General features: G+C 45.6%; 1 protein-coding gene across 1 annotated transcript in view; it reads left to right on the forward strand.

The window, feature by feature from the left end:
• The first annotated feature begins 891 nt into the window (after positions 1–891).
• dclk2a (doublecortin-like kinase 2a) overlaps positions 892–12,790 on the forward strand; it is a 31,979-nt gene continuing 20,080 nt past the window's right edge. The window contains exons 1-2 of the mRNA XM_067250208.1: positions 892–1,294; positions 5,491–5,831. Of these exons, the coding sequence (XP_067106309.1) occupies positions 892–1,294; positions 5,491–5,831 (744 nt within the window). The remainder of the gene's footprint in view (positions 1,295–5,490; positions 5,832–12,790) is intronic.

Raw genomic sequence — 12,790 nt, forward strand, 5'->3', positions numbered from 1 at the left:
TTCTATCCATCCATCATTTTTTTCCATCTAGTCTCTATTTGACTGTCTCATCAAACATTATTGCTCTTTAACTGTACTCATATCTCACTTTACACAATGAGCAATATATCTCATCCTTAAAGCCTGCATCAGCATATTTCAAATGAACTATTGATTACTTAAAATGTTTATATATTGAAGTCATCCCGGAATAATGTGGTTCCGATGCGCAGTTGCAAAACAATAGAGAGGGTCACCGGAGTGCGTTAGGACCCTGAGGCAGATCAATCCTCCACCCTCCCCGTTGATTTGGGTGACAGGACAGCCTCTCGTGTTACTGCTACAGTAAAACTAGTGCAGACTGTCACAAGGAGGATGTGAAAACAAGAGGAGGCTTGCGGTGTCAAGCATGCGGATTTGTTAAATTCTGTGGAATTAGACGCAGGTTCTGATGCTATGTTTATTTGCTTAATGACATTCAGTGCGTTTCATCCGCATTTACAATCGGATACATTGATATCTTTGGGATCTTTCTCTTTACGGAAAAGCTGGTATTGATACATATTACCTAGGCTACTGTATCAATACAGACCGGACTACTTACACCTGGTATTGGTTCAAGGTTTTCAGAAAACTGCTGTAGCCGTCAGGTTATGAAGCTGTAATTGTTCCTCTTAGTCCTTTCCGTTTAGTAAGTTTTCCAGGGTATGGTAAGATTTCTAGCCTGTAACTGTGGCTACAATCAATATTGCACTTTGTATTTGAATCATTGCGGTGGGAGATAACGTGCACGGTGTTCTGGGTAGACCAGGTTACTGCATCACCCAACGTATTCGACACAATTCATTGGGAAAACAAAAGCTAAACGGACGCGTGTGTTTTGATTAGGATTATATTGTAAGAAACACAAACATGTCACTCAGCAGAAGTATTGAATTTGAACACTTCGAGGAACGAGACAAGACGCACCGGTCATCACGGGCCAACAGCTCGGGCTCACATTCAGGTTCCAGAGGTAACGGTCTCGTGCCGAGCCCGGCTCACAGCGCGCACTGTAGCTTCTATCGTACGCGCACACTACAGTCTTTGACATCGGAGAAGAAAGCAAAGAAAGTACGTTTCTACAGAAATGGAGACAAATACTTTAAAGGTTTGGTGTACGCCGTGTCCCACGACCGTTTTAGGTCATTGGACGCCTTGCTCATGGAACTCACACGGTCCCTTTCGGACAACGTTAACCTTCCCCAAGGTGTTCGGACTCTGTATTCGGTGGACGGCGGCAAAAGGATCACAAGCCTAGATGATCTAGTGGAAGGTAAATTGACTAAATCTAGCCTCCTGCCATATGAAGACATAAATCATGTGGGGAGATCAATACTTCAACTCTAAATGCGCATATTGATGATTGAGTAGAATTGTCAAGTGTATTATCAGCTTTCCTCTGAGTGCTAGATGAATGGACTACTAGACTATGTATAACTCCTGGTATAAAATACTTTGTATGGTTGCAGGGGCCTCCTCCCATGTGACTTGCAAAGAGTGAAAGTTTTGTTTTGGTCATGTGACGATCAATCAGATGAAAATAATAAATTCTTATACCTTAGATGCTTGGCATGAACATAAGAACACTGAACTCAGTGTCTCTAGCAGTGAACCAGTAGGGCTCCCAGTTTGACAAAGCAATGTTGACACGTGTGACCCAGTGCTTTGCAGCAGTCAGAGAATGATGAATGCACAGCCAGACACACCCATGGAATGCTGGGCTGGGCTGTAGTACAACCCAATGTTAATATGCATTGATCTTTATTGACTTCACTTGGGTTAGAGAGAGAAAGCGTGTGCATGTGTTTCATGTGGTCGTTGCAGGCTTCATAACCTATTAAACGTTGAAGAAATCAATCTTCTGCCCGACTCCCACCATGAATGGGGTGGTTTGTTAATAATAGCATCACAACTGCAAAACAGACTTGAGATGAGTGTAATAATAAAAAAGGGACTTAAAGTCATCCATTTAGTGTTAATGTTCATTTTCTGCATCAGTTTGATCTAATCTGTGATCAAATCATCCGTATACAATCTGTATGTCTCTCTCTTGTTTCCTTGGTCTCTCTCCATGTGAGCTGCATAGCATACAGTGAGAGTAGCATCTCTGTGGTAGTAAATTAATCTACATGTTTGGCGCTGCCATCCAGTCTGCACTGTGACCTCTAGAGCCAATCTTCTTTTAGGAGCCAAAGGTGAGCACTCTAGGTAGCAACCTCTCTCTGCGCCTCCACACTGCAGACTCACCCTTCCCTCTCCCTCATCTCACCTCACCAGTCTATTTCCAACTGACATCCTCCCAAATCGGATGCTCTGCACCACTTGTTCCTCTCTCTCCCCCAGAGAGATTCCATTAGGGTAGATGTAGGTCACTGTTCGCCCCAGAGAGACTCATACCATCTCTTCTGAGTTGGAATGAGTGAAGAGATTGTGGTCAAGTTGCAGTCAAGAAATACCTCTAGCTCACTTAATGAGATACAGTACAGGAATGGTAAATAAATACTTTCACACCTAAACCATGTTCACAAACCAGTATAGTGGAGCCACATAACACATACATATAGAACATATTGGCATATGTTCAAAGCTATGCAACTTCTTATATCTACTCTCTCTCCCTACTCATTGTAAAACAAAGCCCAGCCTGGACATGATCAGTCTGCAGTCACCCCACTGTGACCCAAAGGTCTCACACAAGTAGCCCCTTAAGGCCCCCCTGCTGTGGCTGAGGGAAACAGGGCACAGTCCGAGTCAGGGTCCGTCTCCTCGGAGGAATAGGAATGTAGTCACAGACTGTGTCTCGGCCCAGCAGAAGCTTTCCTGGCTGTAGACGCTGTAGGCCAAACACCAGAGTCTTGTCTTTGTTTACTCAGCTATCAAATTGGTCTGGGGGGGGGGGGGACTGCAGAAACTGCCCAGCTCAGCCTGCCCCAATTGATTGAAGGCTGCGGGAGGGTGGAGGGGCTTTTGTGTGTAAACCCAATCAAGGCCCATTCACATGCAATCCCTCATGGCAGAGTGGGATGAGTGTGTGTCAGCAGCAGAGATCCTTGCCTCCAGCTGTGCTGGGAGACCCCTAGACTGTGCATCTACATCTGCACTTTGTGCTGCCTTGCTCATACGACAGCATATGGAAAGGTGAACTTCCAGTACATTTGCAATGGGAGTCTTAACATTCAACATTTTAGAGTTTATTTTACTTTGATTTATAAGAACGACAAAAATTACAGCCCATTATTAGGCCCTTAAACCCTCCTTGTGTCTCTCTTCCCCTGTGAGTGATGGTGTGTGTGTTACCTTAGTGACAGATGAGTGGCCACAGTGATGGGTTCCTCCACAGTCACCAGCTGGCTTTGCACGAAGGCCCCTTGTTAAACGTTGGTCTCAGCTGGGCCTCATCTGAGCTCAGGCCACCAAAGAGTGTCCTGGGGACCCCTAACCTATCCAGTGATGTCACACCTGAGCCCTCTTACATCCCCTGAGGGTACTCCTACCTCCAGTCACTGGTCACATATCATAGAAGGACCTCTCTGCTATGTCAGACACTGAATTAATAGCAGCTCCTCTTTTTTACCCTCCATTTTACTATTCTGAGTAGGGAGGTCCCTCCAGCTGTGGCCTAGCTGGTTAATTAGCCCTTGGTTAATTGCTGGCTTCATAACGGTAAGTATCAGGGGAAGGGTTGTCTCACACCTCTAACTCCCTTTATCGCTCCCGGTTTCTCTCAGTCCTTCTCTGTTTCGCAGCGCCTCTGGCTTGTGACGCAGACGGGAGAAAGGGAACTGAATGCTAGATGACCTTGTAGCCCAGGAATGAGAGCGGTAGTGAAACTTCAGAACACTTTGTTATAATGTCAACCTGAGGCCAGTAATGTCGTGTCAAGCTCAGTACCATGGACAGCAGCCCACACACCATCCCCAAAAAGTCAGCCTTGTGACCATCCAAAGTCGTTCACCTTGGTTTAGGACAGAAATGTGCTGAACCTAAATCTGTCCTCTCCATAGATTTAAATTTTGTCTCTACTGTTCCATAATTCCCAAACACACTAAATCCCTATCAAATGTACACCAGTTTTGGTTAAGTTTCTACCGTCTCCCTTTCCTGGTACCTTGTGACACCTCCCCCATGCCAGATGATTGTCTTCTCAGCTCCGTGAGGGGTGACGCCAGTTTTCTTTTGAAGCTAGCAGGTATTTTTCACAGCCACATTTCATGTGTTGCATTTTTAAAGTGGTGTTGTTGCCAGGTTATTAGGCATATTAACTTTAGCATTAACTAGCTGATTATTTCACCTTCGTGTTTGTATTTTCACTTTTCGGGTAATTGGGTAATGGATGCTGTGCTAATTGGTTCACAGCACCATATCACTGACATTGTAAAACAATGTAATCATCTTAGATTTTTGGCATATTATCTCCACACTACTCCAGATTCCTATCCTTCACTGAAAATGTGTATTTCAACCTCAGGACATTCCCTGCAACCCATAGCTGTGCCCACAGTCCTTGTGTAGAATGGCATGTTGTGGTGGGATGTTTACTGTTATACAGCAGAAGAAGAACACCATTATCGATGGGGTCAGCCAGGAGAGGCTGTCAACTGGAGAGGAAAGGCCATCCATATCATGTTCAGCTTCTGTGTGCCGCCTGGGGAATCCCTCCAGCACAAGAGATATAGACAATGTTTTTGGCAATCGTCTCTTTCTCTTTATGTCATGGTCTCTCTCTTTTTCTCTCTCTTGCCGTTTCTCCCTCTCCTTACTTGCCTCATTGACAACCAAATGGGAACCACATTTGTTATCCTACAAACAAGCACTGTAAACATTCGGCAGACATGGCTTCCTCCCTCCCTCCTCGCGATTTAATGTACCAGTGAAGTCCTTCGAGTTCTCACATCAGTCTTGCATGGAGAGGAAGCACCCACTTGCTAACTGCTACAATGGCACGTCTGCGAATAAAGCCAACATACTTTGCTTTGGAGCGAGGCCAATGCCACGGCTTGAGGAAAATAAAAGAAGGGGGGAGGGTGGATAGAGAGAGAAGGGACAGTGTATGTGTGAGAGAGCAAGAGAAGAGAAGGAGGGAGAACGAGAAAAGATAAAGTGTGTTTGTGAGAGAGAGAGATAGAGAGAGAGAGAAAAAGAGAGGGAGAAAGAGAGAGGGAGAGAGAGAGATGGTTACACTGGCTTGACCTCTCAATGTGCCTTTTTGTTCCGCAGAGGAATGTTAACTCTTTGTTGCCCAGGGTAAAGTTATATATCAAGACCTGTTTGGACAGTAGACGGTTAATTTCGACTTGATAGTGAGAGGTTTGACTTGATTTGTGTAGAATACATGATTTGCAAAACATCTTTTGCTGGAAGCAAGCATAGGTTGGACTACATTTGAGGCTGTTATGTTGCCTGTTGTGTTCCTTGACCAAACTCATGTTTTGTATCACCTTTACCCTCCCTCCCATCTCTTCTCCCCAGGTGAGAGCTATGTGTGTGCCTCCAACGAGCCTTACCGCCACGTGGACTACACCAAGAACGTCAACCCCAACTGGTCGGTGGGCATCAAGGCGGGCGCGTCACGCTCCCTCTCGTCCCTCAGCACGCTGGTGAAGAGTGAGCTGCAGCGCGAGTCCAAGGACTTCATCAAGCCCAAGCTGGTCACCGTCATCCGCAGCGGCGTGAAGCCGCGCAAGGCCGTCCGCATCCTGCTCAACAAGAAGACGGCACACTCCTTCGAACAGGTGCTCACCGACATCACTGATGCAATCAAGCTGGACTCCGGGGCGGTGAAGAGGCTTTACACGCTGGAGGGGAAACAGGTGAGACAGTCTTACAGGTTCTGTAGTGTGGGGGGAAATGGGATGATCTGGCTTGACGTGGTCTGCAGATATACACTCAGTCATCCACCAAAAAAAAACATGTATTTTCAAATTCAATGTTGAAGTGACAGGGATCTATTATATGTTCATTAGGGCGTGGCCATTGAACTCATGACCCGACAAGTGGCGAAAATACCACTGCAATCCAATGAGTTATCCAACTTTTCATATCCTTTATCCTTCCCTGTAATCCAGTCTTAATCTTATTGAAAATATTATTTTTTGAGAGAGAGAGAGATGATTCAGCAAAACTCATGTCCAGTGTGGCAAGGATATAGTCTCTTTCCAGTATGTTCAAACACGCCCTACTGCAGCACATCAAGTTGAACGGGATATTTTAACGTGCAATATCAGACCCCGATGGGAAGGCCAATGAGAACTCTCCAGATTCCAAATCCTCATCTCTAAAATGGCTGTCTGATTTATTTGGTTCAGCTGTGTCAGCAGTCTAGGTAATTATGCCTCCCTTAATCAACGAAACACTATTATGCGACAATTCTTTGGTTAGACTCGGGTAATGTGTTGCACAGCAGCCTCAAACTATTTTTTATGACCGTATCCTCCTCTACCTCACCGACCTCCATTTAGTCATGCAAGGCTAGGCCATAAAAAAAGACTCCACATGGGACACTTATGTCATGATCAATGTCCCCATTTTAAAATCCCATCTAGACCCCTGCCGATGTTACACAACAAGGAAATTATGAGAAGCACATGGTCCCTGTTTTAATATCCCATCATGCCTTTGGTCGATACAAAATGCTGCCTCATCTGCAGCAAAAAGCCCATCATGAATATTTAGGTCCAGTAGATTAGGTCCAGGGATTTCCTAGAGATTGTCTGCAGTTGGAGAGAAAGGGATTTTGTGATCAGAAGGACTGAAACACACCCTGTTGGTATTCCACCGAAAAGGACATGGACATATCCCTTCTACCTCTTTCATGAATTAAACTTTGTTACAAAATACATGGTTCCCCTGTATTTTGTCTAAACCAGATTTATGTGAAGGTCATATCAGGTAGCCAGGTACCTCCCATTATTAGCCACAATGGCCAATTCTTTAAAGTAAGTAAAGGCAGACAACTACATAGAGCTAATAGGTGTGTAAGGGTTTTAGTGACGGACCACAGGATGTACAGTGAGAGTGCATCGTTCCTCAAATTCCAAACAGCTGAGTCTGGAGACCGTCCGCCAGCAGAAAACAAACCCAGCTGACCCTTCCTTCCTGTCATCCGGTGGAGAATCTACACAAACAGGCCATGGTGGTGACTCACTAGAGCCGCAATTCTTATCTGCTCGGACACTGACAGCCCGACAAGGCCTCTCTTCACAGACTAACCCATCCGTGTCCTGGACAGGAAAACATCGTTGACATCCCCTGACAAGTCATACAGCTCCTGTCACCACGACACAAAGTGCAGGAGAGGCAGACACCTATTCAGCAAAGCCCTTCTCTGCGTTGTGTATTTACAAACTGATGAATCCTCCTGCATGTCCTTTTGAATTGTTGTGGTTGCAGAGAGCAAAGATTATGACATCTAAGAGGATGAAAGTGCTTGTGGTCATCTGTGATTGTGCATTAGCTGTCCACATTCACTTTCACCTCTGTGAAAGCAAGACCGAAATATGTTTATACCCATCAAGAGCCTTCAACAGAGATGTTTGATACTCCTCTTCCATCAGGAGATTGGGAGGGAAAGACAGTTATGGACATCGCTGCTGGGAAAGATCACCTGTCACTTAAACTGAATTTCCACCCAGACAACCATACTATTTGATGGAATCCCCTCATCCATTGATGCAGACTACACAGAAACTAGATGAACCGTGGATACTTGGGAGATAAGAGGCACAGCGAGAAGGGAGGAAAAAAGAGGGTACGTTCCCTCTGTAGTCCCCAAGGACGGATTCAGCCACGCAGATCCTGTGAAACCGGTGTCTGCTAGAATATGTGTGGTTGGCGTCTCACACTGATGATGTCACTGGGGATTTGCCTCCATGCCAGTGGTGAATCCAGATGGGAGCCCCAGGCTCGTCTGGAATGCTGTCTATCCCTGGAATTTCCCAAGGAAACCCCAAACCCCCACCTTCCTCAAGCATGGGTTCCTGTTTTATCCGAGCTATGCAAAAACGCCCGCTAGCTCCTATTCATATGCAAATATGCAAATATTATGGAAATGTATTCAACACTTCCCACCACTACTTGTTAAAGATTCTCTCAGAATTTTTTATGAACTGTACTTTGTTGCCATATGTGTGCACCACACTGAGCATTGTTATGGAATTGATATCCTTCTGAAAAAACTGTTTTTTTTTCCCGCTCAGCCTTAATGGTAGTATTAGACCAGTGGTGCTTCACAGGAAGGCTAATGTACCTAAAGCACTTAAAAAATGCTTGATGGCCACTGCTACTGCAGCCACACCAATATTTATTGCATAATGAATGCAGTGACATTCCTTTCGCTGTGGCCGAGAGAACGGCATATTTGCATCTGCAGGAGCCTTTGACCAATTTCATTCTTTCATCTTTGTTACTTTTAAGCACCCCACTCATTCGCTTAATTTTGAATTGATGAAATCTACATTCTTCCCGCTGATGTCTGTTGTGATATAAAATCACAGAGCTCCTTGTTGACATGTTGTTTGTGCGGGCCTTCCTTACATGACAGATGGCATTAGAACCATGGGTTGTTAATGATACACACAGAACCCATTAGCTCCAACCTTTCATTTCCTGTGATGGATCACTCTGCTTCCTGTCAGGGTGTGTCACGTGCATTCTATTCCCCCCGTAATGATCAACTCCATTAGTTTACATCTTTTTGACTACTCTCATACCCTGATGGTGCAGGCAACCCCCGTTGCATGTTACAGCTACATGTTCCACAGAGGGTCATTTAACCCTAACTTCTCACACACGACAGAGAAAAATTCCACACTGTTGTTTGTTCTGAAAAGCAGATTCCTCAAAAGGTTTTTGTTGATGCCGTTGTGATAGCTTGTTAACAGCATGTCCTCGGCCCAAACAATTACTACTGCTCACCATGGGTGTAACGGTGCACAGAAGTCACGGTTTCCATAAAGTAGAAATGCCTGTTACTGACTGAAGATTTATTCTTTGACTGCATGCACCGAGCCGTGACGTCAGTATCATGTAATGAATTTGCGGTACGAATAGGCCTACATGTAGGCCTACCATTAAACCCCTACTGCTCACACATCAACATTGAGCATGATGTTATTTCAGGAACCATAGTCACGATACTCCGGCAAGAATTTCTCCCCCAACAGTTGTTGCCATCCGAACGGAGGAGGTCTAAATCAGCCTCTCCCACCTGCCCCTGTGACCACCATCCCAGCACCACACAGCCAATCTTGCCTGCCTGGCATGACTGGGCTGAAGAGAACGTGACAGATGTCCTTCTCACCCATCAGACATGAACGAATTTCAGCCAACAAGCAGCCCTTTCTCTCTATGTATTTCTGTCCCTTTCTCTTTCTATATTTTCTTAATCTCTCCTTGTTTCCTCTGTCCCTTTGTCTCTCTCTCTCTCTCTCTCTCTGTCTCTCTCTCTCTATCTCTCTCTCTCTCTCCCCCTTTCCCCCTCAAGCATACTGAGGCCTTCTGTCCAACATGACACTGTCCACCTGGAACGTTTGTTTTTGTTTTGCTTGGCTTGTTTGACCAGAACCCGTTGAAACTAGAAACTAGTTTCTGGAATTATAATTGTATAACTGTCTAAATACCTCTTTCAAAGTTTTCCTGTCTTCTAATGTATTTGGCCATAAATGCATTGTGTACGTACACACACACAAAAAAGAACATTAGTACTATTTGGCTTCCTTTCCCTTTGCCTCATCTTTTCCCCATCCGCCTAGCAACAAAAGAATAAAGTGACACTTCACAAGACAGGCCTGTACTGTACTGTGAATGCTCTCCCCAAGGCATAGGGGGATGTCGTACCATAACATCATGTTCTATGAAGACTGACACGTCCTTTGGAAGGTGTGAGACAGGGCCTCGGAGAAGAGTTATTTCAGCTAGTCCTTCTTGTCAAGACTCCTTAACTGGGTGCTGTTGTTCTCATGGCTAAGCAAGACTTTCTGGCATGTACTTTCAAATCTCAAAGTCCCACTCAAGTAATTTAATTCCCTCCAAAAGACATTCGATTGGTTGTGTTTAGGGCCTTCGCAAGGCTTTCTCAGTGTAAGTACTTCCTTAAGTCCTTCAAATAAGAGCTTTCAATTTAGCATAGCCACTAGCATCTCGGCTAACACCATCCAGCACCAAAAAGACAACAGAGGCCTTTGAATAAATGAGAGTGGATCAAAACCCCTTCACCCCTTTAGCGGAGCGCACCAGACGAAAGACGCCACCCCAGCACTGCCTGCCATCTGCTCCTCCACAATGAAATCACAGGTCCCAGTCAGCAACTACACCCTTCCCCCCTCACCAAACCCTCCGCCATCCCCTCCCTAAACCCAACCCCCACTAGCCCCCCCACCGGGATCTTGACCAGCACCGGATAATTAGACGTATAAGCTGGGAGGAGGCGGGGGTTAAAGTGCAGCTGTCAGGTGTGTGTGTGTGTGTGTGTGTGTGCATATTCTACACAATGCAGCCCTCAGTCCACTCTCTCCAGTCGATTTCTAAGCTGCTTCTCTGAACGAATGTTAATTGATATCTCTGTGCCAATGGCAACCAACAAAATCAGCTGCTGCTTTTGTGAGTAAACTCTGGGCTGTTTAGCATCTCAAAGCTGCATGGGCTGCAAGAGAATACAAGCAATTTGGGTCGGGAAAGGAATCAGAATGAGAAACTGTTAAAAACCTCCAGCCTATCCTGCTGGACCAGCAGCAACTCTCCATAGACGTTTATAGTAACGTATTTTTGCTCATGCTATACAGTACTAAGTTTATCTGTTGTCAAAACAAAATAATTAAGAAGCATTTGCTCAATGCGTTACCATGGCGACTGTATAGGTAGCCTTTTTCAGAATCACCCCTCTGTGTGGACTGAGATGCAAGTGATTCCACTGTGTTATAGGCCCCCAGTGTCCCCCTTGGTGACTTGACTCTTCTGGTAGCATTATGATGACATTATGATTATCACATACAACTGACTATAGGACCATCATGAGCCTGACTGCACCCAGATGATTGTATGAGCTCAGATAAGGACCCTGTGAAGGCCAAGCACTACTCTCACAGGAGAAAGAGGGAGGAGAGGGATGGAGAGAGGGAGTGAGGTGGAGGGATGGAGAGACTCTCCCCACCCCCATCTCTGGATCCGCATACAACTGCCCCCCCAGCTTCTGCTCCTCCCCCTCTTCTTTTCTCTCCCCCTCCTCCTCGACGTCTCTGTTTTCCCTCTCCTCCCCCTCTCTTGGTTTCCTACTGTGCTACACAGCTGACTAGCTGATCGTCTCAATTTTGGAGCTACAGTTCTCGTTAGGAAAGAAAATGAATCAAAACCTTTGACCTCCGTAAATCTGCAATGTGCCAGGCCTTGGGATATGATGCATTAGGGAGCATGTAGATAGAGATTAGACATGAGGCTATTTCAGGGGATACAGAGTTGGCAATATCCACAGTACAGCTTATTTGGTCTTTTTCAGGGCTGACAATTTAATTCCCAGACAGTCCGGCTACAACCAGAATAGAATCCTTTTGCAGAGCAGCACAAGCACTTGGGGTGCCATCTTGGGGGTTTTGGAAACAGGTAACTAGAGTGCTTAGTTCACCAGCATCTCAAGTTACAGGATCCAATTGCAGTCTGTACACCGGGGCATTCTGGGTAATGTTGTTCCCCTCGGGAGACGCCGTGGTTTATCTCCATGGGAACTAAGTGGTTTCTAGTCTGACAAGTAGGTCCACATTAATTTCATATTCCATGTGTTTTCCATCATTTATTATTACAATGAATAACAGTATAAACATAAATCCACTTAGAGGCCAGATTTAGCTAATCAAGCCGTCAACCATAACGCATTAAGTTAGCTAAAGCAGGGCCCATGTCGTCAGCGTCCATGAGCGATTTACTTCCACAAAATACACAAAGGCATGGGTAATCGACAAACGTGTGTCATCCTGTACATTGATCGTAGGCGGGCTCTGCCCTTTCGCTAACCAGACGGGTCACACTTCCTCAGCCAATGAGGAGAGAGCGACGGCCTCAGCCAGTTCAGGTTCCTCAGGTGGTCAGCCTCTTCCTGACTGGAGCAGCCTGAACCTGACAGCACGCTTGGACATCCGGGTTTGTTCAGTTTCAAACTGATGTATTCTCTTTCCAACCACCTTGCCCATTCTAAGCAAATAGAACAGCTTCGTAATAGCCTGCTCTTCCATGACCCTGGTAGAATGAATGGATGTCCCCTTGTGATGTAATCAGGATGACATTCAGCTCGTTATCCAGAGGGGGGACTGTATTGTAGAGGCCTGGGATGATTGAGGCCACTGCAGTCTTCTCTCCCTCTGAAGTGCCTCCCTAGCACTGTTATAAACAGTATGAATACGTAGGGGAGCCAGGCTAATGGGACAATTTGTTTCTGGATTGATAATTGGATGAAAACGTATTAAAAAATAAAGGTTTTTGGAGATTCAGACAAGGCCCTTGTCTGTTATTACAACGTGGCTCCTTTTGTAGATGTCTTTCATGTTTTGTTGTGTGTGTCTGACTGTCTTTTGGTTGAATTGCGCGCGCGCGTGTTTCTTTGTCCAATATCCATGTGTCTGCGTGCTAAAGTGTGCATGTTTCGAGTTAGGGGAGCTGACTGAGCCATCCACAGGGGTGGATTATCTGCAATGAAAGGAGATGAATGGCTCAGCCTGTTTGGTTGTGGGAGGCCCTCACACTGTTACAATGCCCCCCCCCCCCCCACACACACACACACACTGCT

Source organism: Osmerus mordax, chromosome 14, assembly GCF_038355195.1.
Source record: "Osmerus mordax isolate fOsmMor3 chromosome 14, fOsmMor3.pri, whole genome shotgun sequence".
NCBI lineage: Eukaryota > Metazoa > Chordata > Actinopteri > Osmeriformes > Osmeridae > Osmerus > Osmerus mordax.